This window comes from Euleptes europaea, chromosome 3 (assembly GCF_029931775.1).
Source record: "Euleptes europaea isolate rEulEur1 chromosome 3, rEulEur1.hap1, whole genome shotgun sequence".
NCBI classification, from domain to species: Eukaryota; Metazoa; Chordata; class Lepidosauria; order Squamata; family Sphaerodactylidae; genus Euleptes; species Euleptes europaea.
Window position 1 is genome coordinate 29,387,462 of NC_079314.1, and position 27,690 is coordinate 29,415,151.

General features: G+C 47.6%; 1 protein-coding gene across 1 annotated transcript in view; it reads left to right on the top strand.

The window, feature by feature from the left end:
• The window catches only part of CSMD2 (CUB and Sushi multiple domains 2), a 690,555-nt gene that overhangs the window by 50,135 nt on the left and 612,730 nt on the right, over positions 1-27,690 (top strand). Inside the window, exon 2 of the mRNA XM_056846155.1 lies at positions 18,208-18,424. Within this exon, the coding sequence (XP_056702133.1) occupies positions 18,208-18,424 (217 nt within the window). The remainder of the gene's footprint in view (positions 1-18,207; positions 18,425-27,690) is intronic.

The following is a 27,690-nucleotide window of genomic DNA, read 5'->3' on the forward strand; positions in this document are numbered from 1 at the left end:
ATAAGAGAGAATGAGGGAGAGAGAAAGAGAGAAGGAAAGAGAGAGAGAGAAAGAGGGAGAGAGAAAGAAACAGGGATAAAAAGAAAGAAAGGAAAAGAAAGGGAATGAGAGAGGGAGAGAGAAGTAGAGAACGACAAAGAGGGACAGAGAGGGTAGGTGGCTGGGCTCACAGGGCGCTGCCGTCCACTCAGCCCAGAATGAACAGGGGGATTTGGTGTGAAGGCAAGTAAGGCCGGAGCGGCCTTGCTCAGCCCAGAAAGTTGTGGGGAGTGGGGGCTGGCTGACTGTGCTCACGGGTCAGATAAAAGCTCTCTTGGGGCCGGATCCAGCCCGCGGGCCACATGTTTGACACCCCTGCTCTAACCCATCTCACAGGGTTGAGTAAGGATACAATGAATGAGAGGAGAATGATGTAAGTTGCTTTGGGTTCCCGTTGGGGAGAAAGGTGGGTGTAGATGATGTACATATGTACAATGGGATAGCAAAAATGGAGTGATGATGTTCAGATGTTCAGGGGAGGGGCTGTGGTTCAGTGGTAGAGCCTCTGCTTGGCATGCAGAAGGTCCCAGGTTCAATCCCTGGCATCTCCAGTTAAAGGGACTAGGCAAGTAGGTGATGGGAAAGACCTCTGCCTGAGACCCCGGAGAGCCACTGCCAGTCTGAGTAGACAATACTGACTTTGATGGACCAAGGGTCTGATTCAGTATAAGGAAGCTTCATATATGTTCAGATGTTGATCTGATTCAAACAGCAGTGGAGAATTGCTGTGGTCAACCCCGGTCCAGTCATGTGGCTACCTACTGTGGGGAATCCTGGAGTAGAGTCTTTGGTCAGATCCAGGAAGTTGCGTCTGGGCCTTAAAACAATAAGGCCTGATCTCGAAAACACCTGGGCTTATCCAATGTGTGCACGTGACAAGGATGAGGTCTTCAGCTGCTACTCTATAGCTTCAGCCTCTTCCTATCGAGGGCAGCTCAGGTTTTGCCACCTTCTGGAATTACCTGCAAACTATTGAAAAGTTCACTTCTTGTCGAAGGCTTTCACGGTCAGAGTTCATTGGTTCTTGTAGGTTATCCGGGCTGTGTAACCGTGGTCTTGGAATTTTCTTTTCTGACGTTTCGCCAGCAACTGTGGCAGGCATCTTCAGAGTAGTAACACTGAAGGACAGTGTCTCTCAGTGTCAAGGGTGTAGGAAGAGTGTAGATCTTCCTACACCCTTGACACTGAGAGACACTGTCCTTCAGTGTTACTACTCTGAAGATGCCTGCCACAGTTGCTGGCGAAACGTCAGGAAAGAAAATTCCAAGACCACGGTTACACAGCCCGGATAACCTACAAGAACCAGTTCACTTCTTGTTTATGGACTTCCTAGAGGAAACTGGTTGGCTGCTGTGTGGACAGACTGCTGGACTTGATGGACCTTGGTCTGATCCAACAGGGCCTTTCTTATGTTCTCTTCAGCACTGGGTCTTGTTTTGGCTGTGTAACTTACAACGTACTGTGTGGGTAGACTGCCTGATTCCTGGTTGCGTTTCCTGGGGTTTATGACCAGCCGTACTTGGATTATGGAAGGTGTTTTTATGCTAGTTTGATACCAGCTTCCTTTCTATGGCTTTCTCCAAAGAATCTGGAGAATTGTAGCTGGCAGAGGAGTCAAGGTCTCTGTTAACAGGTTTGTAGCCCTCTCCCCCTCACAGAACGTTTCCCAGTGTTCCCTTGGGAGGAGAGAACAGATGTTAACTGGTTTGAGTCTGTGGTGTAGCTACATCTGGTCCCCTCGGTACGTGACCCCATTACCCAAAGGACAAATCTTTGATGCGGATGGCCTTAGGCGATGGGGCCAGAAGTTCCTGGCTTACAGCTCAAGCATGCAGCTGGACAATTTTACATGTGTTTTCTTTAAGATATAAGCAAGCATTGAACAGCCGGAATGACATCCGCTTTCCCCTTGGTGCACCGTTCTCCATGCCGTTGAATTTTGATTAAAAGTTATAGCAAATGGAATTGCCCTGCATTATTCATTACCCGGAAGGCTTCTGCTATGAGACGGTAAGCTCAGTAGAGAGAGCAACAGAAAGCTGAAAGGTTTGGTACAATGCAGTCGGGAAAGAGCTTCAGCTTGAAGGGGTCATCCCTGGCCGTATGGTGTGTTTGAGTCAAGCCTAGGCATAACACAGAGTTACTGATACTGCTGATGCCTCAGAAACCAAAATTGCACCCGGAATAACCAAGTTGCGGCAAGCAGAATTGAGATCTCAGAATTTGTGACTGCGGTTGCATAATCTCAGGGCATCTTATGCACCAGTTCCCTTGGACAAACGAGGCATATGCCTCCACATGAGCAGCGGAGGCTAATCTGATGAACTGGATTGGTTTCCCCACTCCTACACATGAAGCCAGCTGGGTGACCTTGGGCAAGTCACAGCTCTGTTAGAGCTCTCTCAGCTCTACCTACCTCACAGGGTGTCTGTTGTGGGGAGGGGAAGGGAAGGTGATTGTAAGCCGGTTTGAGTCTCCCTTAAGTGGAGAGAAAGTAGGCATATAAAAACCAACTCTTCTTCTTCTTCTTCTCAAGATCCTGCTGCAGCCGAATGTGCTGTTCCACAGTTGGCATCTTTTGAAGAATGCCCAAGGGTCTACATATTTTCTAATCTTGGACACCCCATCGTGAAGCTGAGAATGACAAGGAAGGAGCCTTTGGCATCTCTTGAAAGCTTGGGAGTTGAGGAGGGTGGTGCTCATCCTTACAGCTGCACTGGGATATGGAGGCTCTCCAAGCTCAGCAATACAGCAGCGATGAGATTCTGCCCTTTCCCCCTCAGGGGAGGATAGGGCTGGTGTCAAGAACAAGAGTGGGCTGCCAACTAAGGCCAGCCAATTTTTGTGGACCCCTGTGCAGTGCAATTGAATGACCATCTGTGGCCTGGAGAATCTTGGTTCTTTTTAATTTTAAATATATCTGCATTTTATTTTATTTTTACAAAAAAAATTGTCTCCATCCTCTCCTGCAAAGCATTTTCTGTTTTTTGTGAACGGAGCCCTGTTTACTGTTCAGAAATCTCAGTTTCTAAATCCTGGCAGTGATGGTGAACGCTGTTGCCAGGTGCCTGGACCAAAGGATTGCTTCATAGACTGATAGGGATCCAGCACGAATGAAAGCAGACCCTGAATAATTTGGGATCCAGTCTGAGATAGATTCTTGGGAAGGCTGCCCCTGTTTCAATGCAGTTGTGAGAACTAAGTACAGAGGCATTGAATGGTTCTTGGGTGGTGTAGTGGTTAAGAGCAGTGGTTTGGAGCAGTGGACTCTGATCTGGAGAACCGGTTTGATTCCCCACTCCTCCACATGAGCGGCGGAGGCTAATCTGCTGAACTGGATTTGTTTCCCTACTTTTCCACATGAAGCCACTGGGTGACCTTGGGCTAGTCACACTGTCTCAGCCCCACCTACCTCACAGGGTGTCTATTGTGGGGAGGGTGATTGTAAGCCGCTTTGAGTCTCCCTTAAGTGGTAGAGAAAGTTGGCATAGAATAACCGACTCTCCCCCTCCTCCCCCTCCTCCCCCTCCCCTCCCCTTCCCCCTTCTCCTTCTTCTCCTTCTTCTTCTTCCCTTAGTGCCTGCCCAATTACTATATTTGCATTCTCAAAGAATGTTTTGCTGGAGTTGATGTAGGCTATTAGTTATTATTATGTGTGTGCGTCCTTGTCTCATAGATTGGGGATTGAGTCTTTGTGTATGTTTTGCTGGGTCTGCATTGTATAAATTCATCCACAGCTTGGGTTGATGGTCTGGAGTATTGGGCTTGATAGACTTTTAGTCTCTTCCTAACTCTCTGACCTGACATCCAGGCAAAGAGAATCTCTCTCACTCTGTGTCTCCCCGCCCCCAGGGTCTGCTGCCTGCCCCGCTAGCCAAATGTCCCTGCTGCTCCAGGAAATTGCATTTCGCAATCACATTGGTTCTGTCTGCCCTAGTGTTTTGCTGGCATCCGCTGTGACGATGATTTAGCTTGATCGGGCGGCTCTGAGACGATTTGCAGGGACGGTGCTGGGACACGCTGGATTTATGGTGGCATTGGGTTCCGCCTAGACTGTAAATGCCTCAAATAAAGTCCTGCTTCATAGAATTTCTTACAAGGGCATTCCCAGTCAGATTTAATTCGCTGCGGAGATATTCACAGGATACTTTGGTAGGAGTTGCTGAGAAGGGCAAACGTGGCTGCTGTACTGTTCACGTACACACACTTCATATTGGGGTGTGTGTGATCTCCTTTTTAGTCACCAATACAAAGAGGACTTTGCTTCATATAGTATTAACCAGCAATCCCAGGCTTCTTCTCTGCCTCAGTTTGCCAAGAGTACGTAGGCTTGTCTACAGTGGCCAGAGATTTTTTGCACTGGATCCTACTCAGGAATCTGGCTAAATACCCATTGGGGGGGGAAGGAACCCGTGTTCCTTATTTCACCTCTCCCTTACTCCTCTCTGGAGGCTGCTCCATGTGCGATTGCATCGACAACACAGTGGGCTGGTGGGATCGTGCAGTTAGCTTGAGCGTATGATTAGGGTTGCCAGGTCCCCCCTCTCCTCCGGCGGGAGGTTTTGGGGGCAGAGCTGAGGCAGGGATCGCATGTGCGCTGCCACGCCGACACAATCACGTCATTTCTGGTTTATACCTGGAAGTGCCACATCGCAAGGGGCCTTTTATCACTCTAACTGGGAGTTCAGGACGAAGCAGGAAGCGAGGACCATGCAAGAAGGATTGACAAAACTAGAATAAAGGAGCTAAGCTTTGTGCTCAAAGACGTGCATTGACCTGTTCCCGGTTAGCCAATCAAATATATGGTCAGTGATGTCACTTGACCAATGAAACCAGTTGCTGGCCATGTGACCTAGGGTCAGAGGAGGAAGAAGAAAAGTTGGTTTTTATATGCCGACTTTCTCTACCACTTAAGGGAGACTCAAACTGGCTTACAATCACCTTCCCTTCCCTTCCCCACAACAGACACCCTGTGAGGTAGGTGGGGCTGAAAGAGCTGTGGCTAGCCCGTCACCCAGCTGGATTCATGTGTAGGAGTGGGGAAACTGACTTGGTTCACCAGATTAGCCTCCTCCGCTCATGTGGAGGAGTGGGGAATCAAACCCGGATCTCCAGATCAGTGTCCCCCGCTCCAAACCACAGCTCTTAACCACTACACCATGCTGGCTCTCATCATGACCGGACCCTCTGCCCCTTCACCAAGGTGTCTCTCCCACTAGATGATCTCAGGCATTAATTAGATGGTGTGATCTCTCCCAGCCCCTGTCCTTGGTGCTGATTACACTCCATGGTGTGAACATGGTTCTCAGCCCCCCCCCCCCTTATACTAAGGTTCTGCAATATCAACAGCTTGCTGAGTTTCAGTAAAAGAAGCTTCCATCTTTGCTAGGCCTCAGCCTGAACCATTGTTTGAATAGAACAAGAAACTGCATTAAAAGACCGGTTTCTTGACAGTTGACCCCATTATCCTGGGGGACGACCACCTCCAACACTTGCCTTGGAGGGAGGATATCATGAGATGTTCCTGAGAAACAGGTGGTCTTTCTCTGCTCGTTCCTCATTTCCCCTTTCCCCATGTCTCCCTTTAAAGTTTGACCTTACAGTCGATGCTTGTTTTGTGTTTGAGAACATGTTACCCTTTCCTAGTTGTCCTGAGGCTCAAACTCACAAGGCGTCTTGAACTTGGGCACAGGAGCTAGTTGAATGAGAACACATCTTGTGTGCTACCACCCTGCTCTGGCCAAAAGAGGGTATTGCGCACACATGCCTGGAAGCGACTTACCAATAGGCCAGAAGGCCTGTGTGGTATTGCACCCCAGCCAAAGAGTCTTGCTCAAATTTCCTTGATACTACACCCAGCCTTTCCTCAAGGCTCAAGATGGCCTACACTGCTAGGATTCAAAACATACGAAATAAAGTGAACCCCAAGCCCATGAAAATACTTGGAGTTTTAAACCCCCTTTAAAAATCTTGCAAATAAAATGGGTTTACAACACCTCCTAAAAACTTCTAAAGATAGTGCTCCCCTCCTAGGGTTGCAAAACCTCCAGGTGGTGGCTAGAGATCTTCTGCTATTATAACTGATCTCCAGCTGATAGAGACCAGTTCACCTGGAGAAAATGGCCGCTTTGGTAATTGGATTATATGGCACTGAAGTCCCTCCCCTCCCCAAACCCAGCCCTCCTCAGGCCCCACCGCCTAATCTCCAGGTATTTCCCAACCCGGAGCTGGCAACACTGTCCTTTCCCCTTCTTTGGGAGCCATTGTCAGGGCGAGTTCCAAAGCACTCTCTGCCTGGGGGTCCCTCTCATCCTCTGCCCACCACCAGACCCCTGGCTTGTACTTCCCTTACGTGTCCACCCACCTGCAGGTCACCCCACCCTGCTGTGCATCCTTCACCTGCACAGCCATCGGCACTGACAGCACACCCTTGCTACAATGGTACTGGCAGTGCGCGTCGCAGGGACTGCTACTGCTGTAGCCACCGTGAGCACCCCTGCTGCCCTGCGTTGCTTGCATGTCCTTCCCTGGTGGGGCTGGGGGACACATATAGCCAGTAGTGTGGGTGATGAACCGACAGCAAGTGAGACGGTGGGGGAGAAGAAGAGCTGGTTTTTATATGCCGACTTTCTCTACTGCTTAAGGAAGAATCAAACCGGCTTACAATCCCCTTCCCCTCCCCACAGCAGACACCCTGTGAAGCGGGTAGGTCTGACAGAGCTGTGATTAGCCCAAGGTCACCCAGCTGGCTTCGTGTGGAGGAGTGGGGAAACCAACCCAGTTCTCCAGATCAGAGTCAACTGCTCCAAACCACTGCTCTTAACCACTACTCCACTGTGGGGGGGGGGAAGGCTGGTGGGTGGCAGGGGAGCCATGGGGCTGTAAGGGATGAAGAGAATGGCAGCAGTTGGTCCTGTCAGAAGTCCTGTGGGCCTGGGCAGCTGCCCCATCTCAATGTATGCTGATGCCAGCCCTATCCACTATAGGAAAGGAACAGGGTCTAGTAGACACCAGGTAGGTGCTCTGCTCAAGGCTGAGGTGTCAGGAGTCAGGTACTGCAGCTGGAGCCAGCAATATTGAATCATGGATGTTCCAGCAAAGTTTGAGGGGGAACTGAGGCCTTAAGAACTACTGCAAAGAGGTGGCGATACATGTCCCACCCTTCCAGGAGCAGGCTACTAGTTCTTAAAGGTGCTGCGTCTGGTTATGTCGGTAAGTACTCCGACAGGTTTGGGTGATAAAGAGCTTTATGAAGCTTGAGGGGTCACTTGGGGAGAGACCTCAGATGCTGCAGTAGGCTCTGGGGTGGAGAGTTCAGGGTTAGGGCAGTATCCCAGGGTAAGAAGAAGAAGGAGGAGTTTCTCTACCAACTTTCTCTACCAACTGCCGACTTTTTCTACCACTTAAGGGAGAATCAAACTGGCTTACAATCAACTTCCCTTCCCCTCCCCACCACAGACACCCTGTGAGGTAGGTGAGGCTGAGAGAGTGTGACTAACCTTAGGTCACCCAGCTGGCTTCATGCGTGGGAGTGAGGAAACAAATCCAGTTCACCAGATTAGCCTCTGCCGCTCATATGGAGGAGTGGGGAATCAAACCCAGTTCTCCAGATCAGAGTCCCCCACTCCAAACCACTGCTCTTAACCACTACACCATGCTGGCTCTCCATTACACCACGCTGGTTCATCACGCTGGCAAGACAGCTGACGGGCTCTTGTGGCACATCTAACAGGTTCCTGGAGGTGTCTCAACAGTCTCCTTCTGTGGTAGAGTCAAGCTGTCAGCCTCCCCCTCATCCAAGTCCTCGACCTCTTCGTCTGATGAGGAGCCCATAGTCTAGTCCATGACATCAGGCCATCTTAAGTGGGGAACACTTAGAAGGCGGCCACCGGAAGACCACAGCTGGCACTGGGGAGAGACAGTCCTTCCTGTATGAGGGTCTCTTGGCTGTCCTGTCCTTGCTCTGTCCTGCTTAATTTGGAGGGACAGAGGATGCAACCTTTGCCACCACATGGGTTGTACTGAACTAGGGTTGCCAACCTCTAGGTACTAGCTGGAGATCTCCTGCTATTACAACTGATCTCCAGCCGATTGAGATCAGTTCACCTGGAGAAAATGGCCGCTTTGGCCATTGGACTCTATGGCATTGAAGCACCTCCCCTCCCCAAACCCCACCCTCCTCAGGCTCCACCCCAAAAGTCTCCAGGTATTTCTCAACCCAGAGCTGGCAACCCTCAGCTGCTTATGAGGAAGGTGTTGTTGAGTTGCCAGGCAACTGTGCCGCTTCCTCCTTCCCACCTCTCCCTCCAGATGTGCCGAAGCGCACCGGTTGCTCCTCTCAACTCTCCAAAGGAATGGCTGAATCCCCCCCCCCAAGGTCCAAGGTGTTTCTGTATCCTCTGAACTCTAAAAACATTTGCAGGGGGAGGGAGGGGAAGAACACAAAGAGGTGTGGGGAGGAACCGCAGGAGGGTGAGAGCTGCATCGCGAGCGCAGCCCCTAGGACTCCGAGTCGCTGGCGGGGTGGGGGGGGATTTGCTGAAACATAAACTCCTTTCAGTATTTAACAAAGGCTGCTGGCAAGAGAAGCCAAGAGAACTGCGATGAACCTCAGCGGTGTCTCCCCCCCATCCCTCCTTCCCAAATGCGGAATTTTAAATCTAGGATGGATGATCAAGCTCAGACTGAACACGTGCCAACCCAAACTAGATTATTTAGTGTGAATGAAGCCTCTCATGGCTCCTTCATCTTTCCCCCAAGCCTTCTGACGGGTCTCATCACCGTCCAATATAATCCAAGCTCCTGCCTATTATCGTTGATGAAGAATATATTGCCTTCTAGGTTGTCAGCTTTGGGGGAAATCTGATTCCTCCCCCTTTTTTCCCTCTGCAGTAAGCAATTCTTCTTTTGGACACATCCATCTGCAAAGTGCTTCTTAGCCAGGATCATGAATGCAGAATTATTTTAGTAGATTGATTGGAAATGTATGTGGCTCTTTGTTTTGTTCATTTTTCCCTTCCTCTTTTCTTGTTTTGCACTGCACCGTTTGCCTTCGACCTGGTCTGTCTCTGGTTTTTGTGATGCGTGTGAGGCACGAATTCCCAAGCTATGTGTAGGGGCATGCAAGTTTGCAGTGGGGCAATTTGTTCATCCATTGCATTATACAGAGCTGTGAATGTACTTGGGTTTTGGTGGTGGAAAGTGTCGTTAAGTTGCAGCTGACTTACGACAACCCTGTAGGGTTTTCAAGGCAAGAGACGAACACAGGGGCTTTGCCATTGCCTGTCTCTGCGTAGTGTCCCTGAACTTCCTTGGTGGTCTCCCCTCTAAGCCAGCGTGGCGTAGTGGTTAAGAGTGGTGGTTTGGAGTGGTGGACTCTGATCCGGAGAACTGGATTTGATTCCCCACTCCTCCACATAAGCGGCGGACGCTAATCTGGTGAACGGGTTGGTTTCCCCACTCCTACACATGAAGCCAGCTGGATGACCTTGGGCTGGTCACAGCCCTCTCAGAGCTCCTTCAGCCCTACCTACCTCTCAGGGTGTCTGTTGTGGAAAGGGGAAGGAAAGGTGATTGCAAGCTAGTTTGATTCTTCCTTAAGTGGAAGAGAAAGTCGGCATATAAAAACCAACTTTTCTTCTTCCTCTTCCTCCTGACCCTACTTAGCTTCTGAGATCTGAGGAGATTGATCTAGGCTGGGCCATGCAGGTCAGGGCTTAGGTTTTACAGAGTTCCAGGCTAGCCCCTCCCAAGGAGTTCAGTCTACATTCTTGCCATGGAGAAAGCAGACAAGGGAGGGGAGGGGCAGGAACAAACATGAAAAATTCAATTACATGTGCCTAAGGTTGCTAACCTCCAGGTACTAACTGGAGATCTCCAGCCGATAGAGATCAGTTCCCCTGGGGAAAATGGCCGCTTTGGCCATTGGACTCTATGGCATTGAAGTCACTCCCCGCCCCAAGCCCTGCCCTCCTCTGGTTCTGCCCCCAAATCTCCCGCCGGTGGCGAAGAGGGACCAGGCAACCCTACATGTGCCTTGTCTAGAAATATATTTATTAAAGGCTCCCATGAAGCCCAAATACTCATCCACCGAGGAGGCTTCCCGCTGCATATCTGCATGATTCATTCTCGGGCCTAGCCTCTTTCTAAGCAGTATCAATTGGGGACCCTGCTACATTTGGGTCATTTGTCGAAGAGAGCAGATCATCCATCCTCAAAGGAGACTGCTTGCTCTGGGTATGCATGAGTGATCCGGAGCTGGCTTCCTTTCATGCATGAGTGGGATGGGGGGTGCCATGGCTTGCAGTACAGGAGAGCTCCTTGAAAGTGGTGAGTTGAGAACCAGTGTGGTGTAGTGGTTAAGAGCGTGGTTTGGAGTGGTGGACTCTAATCTGGAGAACCGGGTTCGATTCCGCCAATCCTCCCACGAACCGGGTTCGATTCCCCCACTCCTTCCACATGAGCGCCGGACGCTAATGTGGTGAACCAGGTTGGTTTCCCCTCTCCTACACATGAAGCCAGCTGGGTGACCTTGGGCAAGTCACAGCTCTCTTAGGGAAGGTGATTGTGAGCCAGTTTGAGTCTCCCTTAAGTGGTAGAGAAAGTCGGCATATAAAAACCAACTGTTCTTCTTATTTGTCATAGGATCCTGGGAGTCCTGGGTTCAAATACCCACTTCTTCCATAGAAGTTTACTGGGAGCTGCTGGGCCTGTCACCTATCCTTAGCCTAACCTACCTCACAGGATGATTGCTGTGAGGAAAAAAAGAGAATGTTCTAAGCTGCTTCATGTGCCACCTGGGGAAGAAACATGGGATATAAATAAATAAGTGTATGCATGAATCATCCAGACTGTATAAGCAAAGTCTTTGGGCCATCAAAAGAAGGAAGCTTGCTTCCAGGTTGAATTGATGGTGGGGAAGGGTTGTTTGTGTGTCATCTTGTTTGTGGGTTTCCTAGAGGCACCTGGTTGGCCGCTGTGTGGCTAACTGCTGGACTTGATGGACTGCAGACTGCTGGACTTGATGGACCTTGTTCTGATCTAGCATGGCTTTTTTTACGCTCTTAAGTTCTTAAGGCTTGCCTTGGCTATTGGAAATTTCAGAAACAATGTTGCAATGTGTGGTTTTGTTTTTGTGTTGCACGGGATGGGGTTTCCTGCTTTTTGTTTGCATTAATTTTGTTGTCTGCATTAAAAAAAAAAAACCTACATACACTATGAATGACCATGGGAAATGGTTCCCTGAGTGTGCTGCCAACAGAGCCCCACAGACATACTCTTTTTTCTGGATGCTGCCAACTCAACACACCCAGTGCTTACAAATCTCTGCCTTCCCCTTCCCCTCGTGCTTTTTTCTTCTGAGCTGAAATGGCTCTTTGGGGTGCTTTTTGCCCTGTTGTGGTGCTGCACATGCAGAAGTTTTAAAAAGTACCATGTGGTTTGTCCCTAACTTTGCCCTTAATTTATTTGCATCCCAAGGTGTGTGTGTGTCTCTCCATTTTATCCTGATAAGAAGAAGAATTGGCTTTTATATGCCGACATCCTCTACCACTTAAGGGAGTCTCAAACCAGCTTACAATCCCCTTCCCTTCCCCTCCCCACAACATACACCTTGTAAGGTAAGTGGGGCTGAGAGAGCGTGACTGGCCCAAGGTCACCCAGCTGGCTTCATGTGTAGGAGTGGGGGAACAAATCCAGTTTACCAGATTAGCCTTCACTGCTCATGTGGAAGAGTGGGGAATCAAACCCGGCTCTCCAGATCAGAGTCCACCTCTCTAATAATAATAATAATAATAATAATAATAATAATAATAATAACCCTGTGAGGTAGTTTGGACTGAGAGGCCATTTTTATTTCCCCTTGACAGCCAGCCAAAACAGAGTTGCAGGAACTCTGTGAAGTTATTTCCAGTGTGGGGAATCCATGACCAAATCCCTGAGAAAACGGTGTGTGCAGGTGTTCAGTTGTTTGCTATTTGTGTTTGTGTGCGCACCTCAGCCCTTCAGCCTTGAGAGTGCCCAGTTAGCGCCATTGCCGGGGTCTTGACAGACTTCCGAGGAGCTCCTCTGGCGAAGTGGTCTTTCTAAATTGCTACTCTCTCCGCCTTGTCCTGACATTTCTTGGTGACTGAAATTAAAAGCGTGCTGTGAAGTCAAACGGCTTCCTCTGTGGGGGGGTTTCCCCCTCCTCCTTCTCCCTCCTCCCCATTTGTTCTCGCGGCTCTCTTCGGGATGGGGATGGGGATGCAGTTTGACAGGGGAGGTGGGGAATTGTGGCTGGGGCTCGTCGGTCCGTCGGCGAGGTGTGTGGAGGTAAACCCCGAGCTGGCCCATGCCTCAGGGCCTCTGCAGCCGTGGCACTTTTCCAACACATCCATCACTTCTGTGTAGGAAAAGAGCTTGGGCTGTTGTGTTGCTTAAGAACACACTATTTGCCTGAAGTGATATTTGAGCAGAAAAAATTGTCTCCTTGGAAGCAGTCCTCCAGTTGCCACTGAAAAGCCTGTGAGATTTAAGGTGGAGTGAAAATTTCCCTCCCCGCTATTCTCTTGTTCCATGAGAGCCAGCGTGGTGTAGTGGTTAAGAGTGGTGGTTTGGAGCGGTGGACTCTGATCTGGAGAACCGGGTTTGATTCCCCACTCCTCCACATGAGTGGCGGAGGCTAATCTGGTGAACTGGATTTGTTTCCCCACTCCTACACATGAACCCTGCTGGGTGACCTTGGGCTGGTCACAGCTCTCTCAGTCCCACATACCTTACAGGGTGTCTGTTGTGGGTAGGGGAAGGTGATTGTAAGCTGGTTTGATTCTCCCTTAAGTGGTAAAGAAAGTCGGCATATTAAAACTAACTCTCCTCTTCCTCCTTCTCCTTCTCCTTCTTCTTCTCCTTCTCCTCCTCCTTCTTCTTCTTCTTCTTGATTTTCCTATGTCCATCAGAGGTGCCCTGCTGGACCAGATCAGATCAGTGGACCATCTAGTCCAGCTAGGGATGCCAGCCTCCAGGTGGGATCCCCTGAAATTACACCCCATCTCCAGACTACAGAGATCAGTTCCCCTGGAGAAAATGGATACTTTGGAGGGTGGACTCTATGGCATTGTACCTCGCTGAGGTCCCTGTCCTACCCAGGCTCCATCCTCAAACCTCCATGCGTTTCAGACCAGAATCTGGCAACCCTACCCCTCATCCCCCACTGGTGGCCAGGGAGGACCTGGCAACCCTGAGTCCAGCATCCTGTTTCACACAGTGGACAGCCAGTAAATGGGGCACAGAGGCCAAGACCTTTCCCCTGGTGTTTCCTCTTAGCACCAGTTATTGGAGGTTTACTGTGTTTGACATGGAGGCTCCCTTTTGTTACCATGGAGGCTTTCTTTAGATGGCATTAGTTCCCTAAATTCTCTCATTGTTTTTGAAACTCTTCTGGTTTCCTGCAAAAGTCTGCCATCTAGAAGAAGAAGAAGAGTTGGTTTTTATATACTGACTTTACCACTTAAGGACGAGTCAAACCGGCTTACAATCTCCTTCCCTCCCCCTCCCCACAACAGACACCCTGTGAGGTAGGTGGGGCTGAGAGAGCTGTGACTAGCCCAAGGTCACCCAGCTGGCTTCATGCGTAAGAGTGGGGAAACAAATCCAGTTCACCAGATTAGCCTCCGCTGCTCATGTGGAGTCAAGCCCGGTTCGCCAGATCAGAGTCCACCACTCCAAACCACTGCTCTTAACCACTACGCCACGCTGCCTCTCTACCACTCCGAGAGCATGCAAATGTACCACCAGTGGGGGGGGGGAATCTGGCAGCAAATCTGCCTGCCGCACCATTCCTTGCCTGTCTCCTTGATCATACCACGTTGTCACAAAAAAAAAAACAGTTGTCTTGGCGCGGCATTTGCATTGCCCTTTTAATTTAAACAGTAAAGAAAATGTCAGGATGGCCTAAAGCAGCAACGGGTCTGAATGAAAACTCTGCTTTATAGATGCAGTCTATCAGCGGTTGCTAGCCCCGAGAGGCAGAAGCGAAAATATACCTCTAGCTACCAGTTGCTGAGCTCTTATTTTCTTCTGTCAGAAAGAATCAATGCTTAATTGCCAAAATGAAAAGTACTCATGTAGCTCATGTCTGCCTGAGTTGGAAGCGTGCTACATTCAGCCCAGCTAGTAGAAGAGAGGGGGAAAGCTCTCTGCACGTGATTGGGAGCCTGCTGCCTGCATTGCTTCACAGTTTCCACGCCTAGCAGCAGATTTTCAGGCCTGTGTGCTGTGGATCAAGTTAAAGCCCTGAGGAAGAGACTGAAATTTTTTATAGACTGTTTGTTGTAGAACCAGGTAGGCATACAAGAGAAGCTTAAAAGATCCTGAAAATCAGCCCTCTGTGTAAAACAAAATCTCCCAAGCACAGGGCTTGTTCGAAGGCCATTGGCCACAACTCAAGATATTGGTGCAGCGATAACTGCTGATAAGGGTTTAGGGTTGCCACATCTGGGATGGGAAATTCCTGGAGATTTGGGGGGTGGGGCTTGGGGAGCAGAAGGACTTCAGCAGGGTATAATGTCATAGATTTCCCCCTCCAAACAGGCATTTTTTTCCAGGGAACTGATCTCTGTAGTCTGGAACGGTGGTGGTGGTGCAAAGTGCTGTCAAGTCACAGCTGACTTACGACGACCCTGTAGGGTTTCCCTGGCAAGAGAGGTTCGGAGGTGTTCTGCCATCTCCGGCCTCCACGTGGGCTGAGAGAGTTCTGTGAGAACTGTGACTGGCCCAGGGTCGCCCAGCAGGCTTCTTGTGGAGGAGTGGGGAATCGAACCCGGTTCTTCAGGTGAGAGTCCACCGCTCTTAACCACTCCACCATGCTGGCTGTAGTGTGGAGATTGTTTGTTATTCCAGGAGGTCTCTAGACCCCACTTGGAGGCAGGGACCCCTGTTTACGGTGTTGTCCATGCCTTTGGAGGCTGGGCTGACAACCTCCAGGAAAAGGACCTTTGGTGTGGTAGCCCCTTTCCTACGGGATTTCTTTCCCAGAGGTGCTACTTTTGAGGTCCTTGTAAAAACCTACTTGCCGAGTTGGCTTTGGAGAGGTGAGGTGGTAGTTATAATTTGCTACGACTGTTTTTATAAAACAGCTTACTGTTGTGTGTGTTTTAGTCGGGGTTTATAGCATCTTACATGCCTGGTTTTTAAATCGGTATGATATGTTAGTCTCTTGCCATGAAAACCCCAAAAGGGGTCGCCATAAGTCGGCTGCGACTTGAAGGCACTTTACACACACACACACACACACATGATATGCGTATGACTTTATGCCCTGATGTGATGTTTGATGAAAAGAGATGTGGACTATTTATGTAAAAATAAATGCACGTTGTTTCGTCCAACATGTAATGAATCTGTGGAACTGGCTGATCTTGTGATGACCAGGAGCATTAGAAAGCTTTGGGAAAGGATGAGATGGGTGCCTGGAATTGCTGCCTCTTGCAGAGATGGTATATGTCTGACAAAAAAGCGACAGGTAATGCCATCGTGACCTGTTTATGAACTTTTCACGGCTTGTAGCCGGGCATTGTTAGAAGGCAGAATACTGAGCAAAATAAGGATACCCTCTTACTGCAATCACAGCTCACAAGCTATTTATATGCAGGTCACCTTGGTATTCTCGCATTGTAAAAGGCACTGTAATTTCCCTTTGCTGAAGTGACTTAACTGCATGACTCAGTTTTGTACTGTCCCTCTGGAGCCATCCTAATAAATATGGTAATTTTCATAATCCCACCACAGACGGACTCTCGTCTTGGGATAAATATGGTAGCCGGAGATCTATGGAGGCATAAACGCCTGCAATCAGGTTGGGGGGAATGCAGCCAAACACACGCATCTTTTGCAAAGCGGGGATGCTTTGAAGTTCTGTGGGTTTCTTTTAAAGAAAAATAACTTTATTATTTTTTTTCTTTGTGCCAGCGTAGGTCAATCAAATTATAACTGGCTCTAATGAACGCTCCTGTTGAGTTTCGTTCCTTGGAGAACGAAACACACACACACACACACACACACACACACACACACACACACACACACACACACACACATATATATATATATATATATATATATATATATATATATATATATATATATATATATATATATATATGGAGTGTGCAGCTGCCTGGTGTGTGTTGGAAAAGAGGCCTCAAGCAAAAGGAAATCAAAAGGCTGCTGCATTTTAAAACAACAAACGTTCAACCATTGGCATGTGCGAGAAACCAGAATCGCAGGCTTAGCAGAGATGTCACACACTCATCCATGATTTAATTTCCTTTCCTTTATTATTAAGCTCATATGACCAAAGAGCTTGAGCACGAAGAATACACAAAAGATCAGACAACGTTAAAACGTGATAAAATCTTAACAGACTTTAATTATTATAATATTACAAATACAAACAATAAAATAGATAATACCCTCCAGTTAGCACATAAGAAAATAAATACGTAGACCCATCCAATTTGTATATAATCAGCAATAAAATCATTTTAACGTAACTTTAAAGAAACTACTGTTGCCAGATATTTTGCAACACATCTAGCTATTTCTGGGTCAGAGTCTGCTGGTAACAGTGATATTGTTGGACATAAATGCCAGACCCCGCTCACTGGCAGAGACCCACCAAGAACGGGGACGACTCAAGTTGTTTCTTTTAGAAGCAAGAGGTAACTTTATTTTGCTAGCAGGTAGAGCTCTGCCTTATGACAGCCAACTACAACTCTTCAAAAAAAGCATGCAGTACAAACATGTTTTTATACTTTTCGTGGGTTTTTTGTCTAGTCCACCCTCTTTTGGTTACCTTATGCCCATGATCTCACACAATTAATTCTGGGCTTTAGCTTAATTGACATTGGATTTTGGATGACTTCAACTCTATCTTCTCATGCCAACTTTTATACCTGTGATAAACAAATACCTTTTTCATCTTCCCTAGAATGAGATAACACATGAGAGATGTTCATCTTGGTGTCATCTTGGCATACCTTTTGTCCAATTAGCCAGGTGTGTTATCTGACAGTCCATGAACTACTGTATGATTTAATATGTTCTTGGAGATGCATCTAAGCTACTGTCTTATCCGGTGAACTCCTGTACTTTGGCTGCACTATAATACTTGGCCCTTTGAGGCTATTAGTGAAGTGTTGCTTATCTCAGAAGTGAAACCTTCTGCACCCAACAAGGGACTTTGCATGTCCTGACAGTCTATCAGCACATCCATTAGACAATTCATCAGAGAAGCCTACCTAGCCAGTGGTCTCCAAGTTCCGAATGGGATCACAGCCCATTCACTGCGAAGCGCAGCCACACGGAAGGAAGGAAGGAGCCCAGGCGGCGGCGAGGAGGAGGAGGAGCAGGAGGCCGAGAGGCGAGCACAGGAGGCCAAGGCGGCCAGGATGCGCCAGGGCGGCTGCCGAGAGATCACACAACTAGAAGATCACATCTTGAGTTACTCTCTACAGGGTGGTCCCCTGTAGATCTTTTCAATGCTCCCTGCACATTCTCTCTCTCTCTCTCTCTGCTCCCTTTTCCGGAATCAGGGATGCAACGCATCTGGAAAATTTCAGGGCTGTGGGTATTTTGGAGGGAAAAAATGCACATTTGGGGGAAGGGAGGGGGGAGAGAGTATGGAAGTATTTATAGCAGTTATTTGATGCCCCAAATACAGAACTCGTCCAAATCCTTCGGGCTCCAAGCATCTAACATGGGGGTCGGGGAGATGCAAGGCCATTATTCACATGAAGTGTTTGTCAGTCATTGTCATGATTTAATTTTATGGATACCTTACTTACAATTTAATTTTTATCAATAAATAAGAACATTATTAAGTATGATATCAAGTTTTATTCAGTGTACCTATAGTTTAATTAAGACTTAAAACTTTAATTAAAGCTTATTAAGTTAATAAACAGTGTACCTATCTATATAGTTTAAGTTGAAGAAATTTGGCTCTCAAAAGAAATCTCAATCGTTGTACTGTTGATATTTGGCTCTGTTGACTAATGAGTTTGCCGACCACTGCCCTAAGGCATCTAGTCACAAACAACTTGGATACCATTGCGGTTGTCCAGCTGCAAACCTGCAGTTACAAAGAGAATTTCAATTGTGCATTCTATTTTTCCCCCTTTTCTCTCCTAGCCCAGAACTGCAGTTACATTTTACAAGGTCCAAACGGGACAGTGCAGAGTCCCGGATTTCCGTACGGTTATCCAAATTATGCCAATTGTACATGGACAATCACCGCCGAGGAGCAGAACAGGGTGCAGCTTGTATTCCAATCGTTCGCTTTAGAGGAAGATTTCGACGTTTTATCTGTCTACGATGGATTGCCGCTGCAGGGAAATCTAAGAACGAGGTATGGACATGAGTCTGTCTATGACTTTTTTTCTGTTCCATTTGTTTTTAGCATCTTTTCCCTGAGCGTGGCAGTGTTAGTAATCATTCTGAGATGTCTGTTGGTTGGATTAAAACATTTATGAGGGTTTTGTGTTGCAATAAAAGCTGAGGCTATTTCTTTTGGTGAAGTTATCTCAACTGTCTGGATTTCATGGGCTTGATAAGGCCTCGAAAGTATTGCTTAAAAGTATTTGGTGTCACAGTGTTTATCGGCTCTGAGTTGCTGCTTGAGACATCTGGAGAAGTTAATTTAGAAGTTGGTAATCGAGAAACAAGGTTTGGAGAGGAAGGTCCTAAAAAAGGCAAGACTTTCCCTTTTTTGGGGATGGTAAACCACTACTTGGCAATTTCTGGAAACCCTAGAGATTGTTTAACCCCTTTTGAATCTTTTGAAGATTTGTCCCCATTACTGTGTGATTGATACAACCAAGGAGAACGTTTGAAATTATTTGCATGAAATCTGGTAGTATTTACTTTTAACTATCTAAAGTGGGCCTTTTATCATAAAGGTCATAAAGGTGAGGGATCTGGAGGCCAAGTCCTATGAGGAAAGGTTGAAGGAGCTGGGTATGTTTAGCCTGAGGAGGAGAAGACTGAGAGGGGATATGATAACCATCTTCAAGTACTTGAAGGGCTGTCATATAGAGGAGGGTGCCAAGTTGTTTTCTGTTGCCCCAGAAGGTCGGACCAGAACCAGCAGGTTGAAATTAAATCAAAAGAGTTTCGGTCTAGACATTAGGAAGAATTTTCTAACAGTTAGAGTGGTTCTTCAGTGGAACAGGCTTCCTTGGGAGGTGATAAGCTCTCCTTCCCTGGAGGTTTTTAAGAAGAGGTTAGATGGCCATCTGTCAGCAATGCTGATTCTATGACCTTAAGTAGATGATGAGAGGGAGGGCATCTTGGCCATCTTCTGGGCATGGAGTAGGGGGCACTGGGGGTGGGGGTGGGAGGTAGTTGTGAATTTCCTGCATTGTGCAGGGAGTTGGACTAGATGAACCTGGTACTGTTCATATGGCCAATTCGGCCCTGGCCAATGTGCATGACCAAATAGGCTGAACAGGGTTTCTAGCACTGCGCTTAGTTCCTTGTTCCTCTCTGATTGCCTGTTCTACTATAGTTATGCTATAGTTAGCAATGTCAGGTATGACGCACCCCCCTTTCAACCACTTCAGTATCCCACTCTCTCAGCCCGGCTGTATATGCTGAGGGAAAAGCGTTGGCCTGCGTGTATTCATGAGGAGATTATTTTCCTTCTCCTCCAGTCCCACACCAGTATTTACCTCAGTGAGAAATAGGAGACAAGAGGCTTTTTAACTTAAACAGAGACGTTTATTGAACAGAACTCACAGAGATTTTTTGAAGAAAAGAGCAGAATTTGGATGGAAAACTCAGAGTCAGATTTATATACGCAAGATTACTTCAGAGAAACAGATTAGATGTTTTCTTCACTCGAGTTCCTTTCGTTCTTAGTTTCAAGCTTACTCAGATTCCGTTTCAAGCTTAGGTCTATCCCTCAGAACTATTATTCAGACGCAGACTCTCGGACTCTGTCCCCAGCCTAGCTCTCTCTGACTACCCCACCTCAGTGGCTGTAATCCTCCACGCCTCCCTGCTACCGGAATAGCTCTACCTCAGAGACTAATTCCCCTTTGTGACCTGAGAATGGGCCCTCTCTAACCCAGTTCTCACTCCTGCCACTCCCACAGGTTGTGTGTGTCAATAGCTTCGGCTTTAACAGAACCCCTCAGGTTCACAGAGTACAGTCTGGCTTCCGCTCAGTCTCGCTACCAAGCTTCCAATCTATCACAGCCTCCTCTCAGGCTGGGTCCCAAGCTTCTACTACTTTCACAGCCTTCTACCCAGGCTGGGTCCCAAGCTTTGAATGCTTTTCTGTCTCTCAGAGCTCAGAGTGTCAGCTGTCTGCCTCCTCTGCCCACTCTTGGTCTGTCAGCTCTTGCTGCAGATTGACCCCTCATCCGTCACATCAGGCTATATGCAAAGCCGTTCCACTAACACAACAGTCAAATTACTGGATTTGGCTTCTTTTACACCGCCTGTTCTAAATGTTTCTGTTTATTATTTACTTCATTAATAGTCTGCCTTTCTTACTGAGACTCAAGGCGGATTACGGAGTTAGAAAACAACGTGGTAAAAGTAGAATGCATGCAACAAATAACGCAGTAATAATGATTTCAAAATTAGGGGGGAAATGCAGTAAAACAGTATAATACATATATAGAATCATAGAGCTGGAAGGGACCACCAGGGTCATCCAGTCCAACCCCCTGCACAATGCAGGAAACTCACAACCAACTGCTACACACAGCCTGTGACCCCTACTCCATGCCCAGAAGATGGCCAAGGTGTCCTCCCTCTCATGATCTGCCTAAGGTCTTAGAATCAGCACTGGTGACAGATGGCCATATAACCTCTGCTTAAAAACCTCCAGGGAAGGAGAGCTTACCCCCTCCCAAGGAAGCCTGTTCCACTGAGGAACCACTTTAACTGTTAGAAAATTCTTCCTAATGTCTAGATGGAAACTCTTTTGATTTAAGTTCAACCTGCTGGTTCTGGTCCGACCTTCTGGGGCAACAGAAAACAACTCGGCACCCTCCTCTATACGACAGCCCTTCAAGTACTTGAAGATGGTTATCATATCCCCTCTCAGTCTTCTCCTCTTCAGGCTAAACATACCTAGTTCCTTCAACCTTTCCTCATAGAACTTGGCCTCCAGACCCTTCACCATCTTTGTTGCCCTCCTCTGGACATGTTCCAGCTTGTCTACATCCCTCTTAAATTGCAGTGCCCAAAACTGTACACAGTACTCTATGTGAGGTCTAACCAGAGCAGAGTAAAGCGATACCATCACTTTGCGTTATTTGGACACTATACTTCTGTTGATACAGCCCAAGATCGCATTTGCCTTTTTAGCTACCGCATCACACTGCTGACTCATGTTCATGTTCATGTTGGCATATGATTGGTAAAACACGGGGCAAATCTCATCTTTGGTATGCAGGGAGTCTTGGGTTCAGTGCCTGGTATCATTTATAACAAGAAGTCTGGTCCAATAAGTGGGAAAGATTGCTGCCTGCATAATGTGTGTTTGTAGAGGCTGGGAGTTTGTGTTTCCTGAAGAACAGAGAGCCAAACTAGACAATGCTTGTAACACCCATCGGGCCAGGAGCCCCTGACCCGACTTGCACTGCCATGAAACTCAAGAGAATTAACATTTCCCAGTGCTATGGGGCCAGAATTGCCAGAGACAATGGAGGGCAGAGTTGCAAGGCACAAATTAACTGGCTGAATTTCTTCTGTGTCATTTTTTTTTGTACACAGGGGTCAGATTTGGACCCCTCTAATGGTGTCCTCTGGCCTTGAAGTACTCTGCAAGCTCTCCTGTGGTGCATGTGTACAGGAAGGCGTTTGCTCTCCTGTGTGACTTGAGAACAAGTCCCACAACCTTTGTCTATCATGGTGAACTCAGCTGGAAGAATCTGGGTTAAAGAATCAGAAAAGACAGTGGAAATAATTTGCTCGACAATACAGTGGAAATTATTTGCTCTGGTGGTGTGAGAGATGAACAGAGTTGTGTTGGGTGGATAAATAAATAATGCCCTGTGTGTCTGAAGATGATGAGGTTTATGCAACTTCATTATGTAGGAGGCAGGGGGTTACTTGGCAGGTGGGAAAGCAGAAATGTTCTTTTTGCTTGTCTCAAGTGGTCCTGCGTGTGTTTTTCGGTGAGCGCATCAATTTTGTGTTCTCTTGAAGGACACAAATATCCATGTCTCCTGTTCATGGAAGAGGGTGGATTGTAGGAAAAGGTGGCATCAAAAAGACAGTTTATGGACTTTCAATGACCCCATATCATGCACTCTTATCTTGCAAAGCTCCCCACCCCCCCAACATATCATCCTTTCATTGTTCTGTTAAATCAGCTATTAGCAATGGTAGTAGTATCCTCTGGGCACAGATAAGGGTTCCATGTCAACCCACCCAAAGAAAGCATGAACTTAACTTTTTCATAGGGATACGTCTTCCTTACACAGTTATAAAGTCTGGTTGTATCAGAAGTGAGCGTAATATGTGGATGGGACTCTTGTGTGATTCCTGGGAGTGAACAGCCCACTGCTAGTGGTTGGGAGTCAATGGGAAGAGTGGGTCAGTTCCAGCCAATGGATGATCCTCTCCCATTCCTTACGCCAGTTAGAAGAACAGTTTTGGTGTAGCCATTGAGGATGCCTGAATGAGGGAAGAAGAGTTGGTTTTTATATGCCGACTCTCTACCACTTAAGGCAGAATCAAACCGGCTTACAATCACCTTCCCTTCCCCTCCCCACAGCAGACACCCTGTGAGATAGGTGGGGCTGAGAGAGCTCTTAATAGAATTGTGACAAGCCCAAGGTCACCCAGCTGGCTTCATGTGTAGGAGTGGGGAAACCAACCCAGTTTACCAGATTAGTGTCCGCTGCTCATGTGGATGAGTGGGGAATCAAACCCGGTTCTCTAGATCAGAGTCCCCTGCTCCAAACCACAGCTCTTAACCACTACTCCACGCTGGCTATGAAATGGCTATGGCTGAGTATCTGCGTTGCATGCAGAAGGCCTCAGGTTCATCTCCACTTTAAAAGAATCAGGTAGTAGTAGGTGATGTGGAAGGCCTCTTACCTGAACTTCATCTGTTCATATGTGTCTTTTCTTATAAACTCCACGCACGGAGGGAATAATTCAAAACCAAATGGAATAAAATAAAAATCAGATGGGGCTGAGAAATTAAAATGGAGAGATGGGGAAGAAGCGGCTTTCCCTGTAAACATGCCCCTCTATTAAGCTGGTGCGGAGAAAAAAGAAGCCATCTAGTTACTAAGAACAAGCTAGGAAGTTCAAATCTCAGCTCACCCATAAGGAGGGGTTTGGCGAAATTGATGCAATCCTTCGGTGGATTGAGAATGTATTACAGGTGTTCCTTCGTCTCCTCCATTTATGAATGTTCTGCTGCCAGCCCTTTCTTGAGACACTTGAAGCTGGTAACTGTAGTTTAGTGTGAACCTCCAAACCAGGATTTATGGAACCGACTTCACATCCCGGCTGCAAACGTGAAATATTCCTTCTGATTCCTTAAGCTTTTAAAAAAAGTCTTCCTCTGTCACCTTTTATAGCTTTTTTAAAAGTCAGAAGTACGTTTTGCTGCGTTCAGTGCGATCTTGCTCCTGATAAAAAGATTTAAGGTTGCAACACAGATACTCCCTCTATTTTTACTTTTGGCAGGAATATCTATCTATCTATATAGATATATAGATATATACATACATATAAAGTGGCTCTCACTGCCCTGGGCCTAATCAGCTTTTCAATCTTGGTTTGTTTAGTATTTTTCAGAGCAACCTTTTCCTCATTAAACTTTCTTTTTTTCTGCTGTGGCTCCCCAAAAGAGAATTTTCATTTCTTTCCAAAGCTATCAATTTTGTGTGCCCCCCCCTTCTCTTTCTGCTTTCCGAATGTACTCCATTCATCATCTAAGTGCTAGTCTCTGAGATGGATGACTGTACATCATTTATCAAAGCTCACGCCGCCAGCCTCCTGGCCAGAAAACACCAGGGGGAGGGAGGCTGGGGGGCGGGATGTTCCGGGAAGTGAACGTACAGCAGGGCCCATACGTGCAACAGCCAGGGGTCTCCAACCTTGCTGTGCCTATGGACACTTTTGGAATTTTGGGAGAGCGTGTTGGCTGCCATGAGTAGGGTTGCCAACCTCCAGGTGCTAGCTGGAGATCTCCTGCTATTACAACTGATCTCCAGCCGATAGAGATCAGTTCACCTGGAGAAAAAGGCCGCTTTGGCCATTGGACTCTATGGCATTGAAGTCCCTCCCCTCTCCAAACCCCACCCTCCTCAGGCTCTGCCCAAAAAACCTCCTGCCGGTGGCAAAGAGGGACCTGGCAACCCTAGCCATGAGGAAAATTACAAAATGGTGGAGTCCCAAAGACGATGTATCTAGAGTCTTCTGAAAGACCTCCTGCTACAGTGAGTTGGAAGAAGGCCATGATTGGTTCTTTGCTAAAGAAGCAAGTGGGCATTAGGAAATCGAGCACCATGGAGCCCAAGAGCCCCATATTGGGGATCACCTTGTACAGACAATCCCCTCTCCCCACACATTGACTGAACCTGCAGGGAGGGAAATTGTACCCAAACGCTTTGGCCCACCCTGCACGCAATGATCATTGGCTTGTGAGTACGGTGCGTACTGTCAGGTGAAGTGTCCATGCATACGCCACCTCCCTGTGGTCAACGACACTACTGAGAGCCAGCGCGGTGTAGTGGTTAGGAGCGGTGGACTCTAATCTGGAGAACTGGGTTTGATGCCCCACTCCTCCACGTGAGGGGTGGACTCTAATCTGGTGAACGGGGTGGTTTCCCCACTCCAACACATGAAGCCTGCTGGGTGACCTTGGGCTAGTCACAGTTCTCATTGAACTCTCTCGGTCTCACCTACCTCACAAGGTGTCTGTTGTGGGGAGAGGAAGGGAAGGTGATTGTAAGACCGTTTGAGTCTAGTAGAGGTAGAGAAAAATCTGGGTATAAACACCAACTTCTCCTCCCCCTCCTCCTCTTCTTCCTCCTCTTCTTCTTCTTCCTCCTCTTCCTCCTCTTTTCTTCTTCCTCCTCCTCTTCTTTCTAAACATTGCTGATCACAGGCAGGGAGCATATGTGCAGACACTTCCTCCACACATTGTCACCATGCAGACACCCTTGCACGGAGGTAGAGGGGCATCCTGGTTGTGCTACCTCTTCCTCTTCATGCATTGTAAAAAAACCCAGGGAGGCTATCTGGACAGGGCTACTGTGTCAGAGGGCAAGTTGCACGTCGCAGGCACACGGGTATAATGAAGATCTTCAGAAAAATTGAAAAGGAGCCTAGGAAGATTGCGATTTACAGCCGTGGAGCAAAGGAGGGAAGGGTTCTTAATCTTTTAACTGGCAGCTGTTTTTTGCTGTTGTTCTTTGCCCAGAATGCTACCCCAGCGACTTTCTCCCCCGATTGGCCTCCAGATGCATGTCTGCAAGATCAGACACCATGAGGGGGTAAACATCTGGGGCGACTGAGCGGTGGGCAAAAGATGCATTGAATTGTGTGGTACAGTTTTTGCTGCTCAAGTTGCCATTTTGAGGGCCATTAATAACTTTGACCTTCCATTTTCTTGTTCCCTGGGTCTGCTGTGGCTTATGGGGGAGCAGGGGGGGACTCTTTCCTGTTTCCACGGCAACCCCAGCATGTTCTGTAAATTAAACAAATCCCATACAGTGAGGGAAAAAAGTATTTGATCCCCTGCTAAATTTGCCCGTTTGCCCTCTGACGAAGAAATGACCAGTCCATAATTTTAATGGTAGGTTTATTGTAGCTGTGAGAGACAGGAAAACCCCCAGAAACCCAGAAGACAAAAGTCAGATGTGCATTATAATGAGTGAAATAAGTATTTGATCCCCTATCAACCAGCCAGATTAGGGTTAGGGTTAGGATTCTGCTGTAGACAGAAGCAATCAATCCATCAGATTCCAAACTAGCCACCATGACCGAGACCAAAGAGCTGTCCAAGGATGTCAGGGACAAGATTGTAGACCTGCACAAGGCTGGACTGGGCTACAAGACTATTGCCAAGCAGCTTGGTGAGAAGGTGACAACCCTAACTGTCAACCTCCCTCGGTCTGGGGCTCCATGCAAGATCTCATCTCGTGGAGTTGCAATGATCATGAGAACTGTGATGAAGCAGCCCAGAACTACACGGGGGGAACTTGTCAATGATCTCAGGGCAGCTGGGACCATAACCATGAAAACAGTTGGTAACACACTACGCCGTGAAGGACTGAGATCTTGCAGAGCCCGCAAGGTCCCCTTGCTCAAGTCAGCACATGTACAGGCCCGTCTGCAGTTTGCCAATGCACATCTGAATGACCCAGAGGAGAACTGGGTGAAAGTGTTGTGGTCAGATGAGACCAAAAACGAGCTCTTTGGCATCAACTCAACTTGGAGGAGGAGGAATGCTGCCTACGACCCCAAGAACACCATCCCCACCGTCAAACATGGAGGGGGACATATTATGCTTTGGGGGTGTTTTTCTGCTAAGGGGACAGGACACCTTAACCTCATCGAAGGGACGATGGACGGGACCATGTATCGTCAAATCTTGGGTGAGCACCTCCTTCCCTCAGCCAGGGAATTGAAAATGGGTCGAGGATGGGTATTCCAGCATGACAATGACCCAAAACACACGGCCAAGGCAACAAAGGAGTGGCTCAGGAAGAAGCACATTAAGGTCCTGGAGTGGCCTAGTCAGTCTCCAGACCTTAATCCCATCGAAAATCTGTGGAGGGAGCTGAAGGTTCGAGTAGCTACACATCAGCCTCGAAATCTTACTGACTTGGAGAGGATCTGCAAAGAGGAGTGGGACAAAATACCTCCTGAGATGTGTGCAAACCTGGTGGCCACCTACCTGAAACGTCTGACCTCTGTAATTGCCAACAAGGGTTTTGCCACCAAGTACTAAGTCATCTTTTGCAAAGGGATCAAATACTTATTTCACTCATTATAATGCACATCAATCTCTGACTTTTGTCTTCTGGGTTTCTGGGTTTTTTCCTGTTGTTATTCTGTCACAGCTACAATAGACCTACTATTAAAATTATGGACTGGTCATTTCTTCGTCAGAGGGCAAACGGGCAAATTCAGCAGGGGATCAAATACTTTTTTCCCTCATTGTGTGTGTGTGTGTGTGTGTATATATATATACACGTGTGTGTATGTATATGTGTGTGTGCTGTTACTGTATTAGTTTCCGTGGGATATTCGTTGGGGCAGGCATCTTAATGCAACCGTGTTTTGTTGACTGGAGACTCACTTAATGGCATTTCCCAAGGGGCACGAAAAACTGAACGGAAAAAGAGCTGGTTTCATGTTGGGGGGCAGAAAGGCTTGCATAAATGTCCTTCCCTTTCTGCTCAGCAATTTTAGTCTCATCTGACCTTCCTGTCTTCAAAGTTGTGGTTTTCTGATCCTGGTTTCCATGTTAAAAATGAAGTTGGGTCTTTGTTGCGCACAAATGAATTTCTCTCCCTGCCCCAGCCCCCCAGTTTCTCCTGCCTGTTTTTTTTTTAATTTAGCTGCTATTTTTTTTTTCTGGGATTGTTTTCAGACTTAATACAGTTCCCCTTTCCCTAGGCCAGGTTC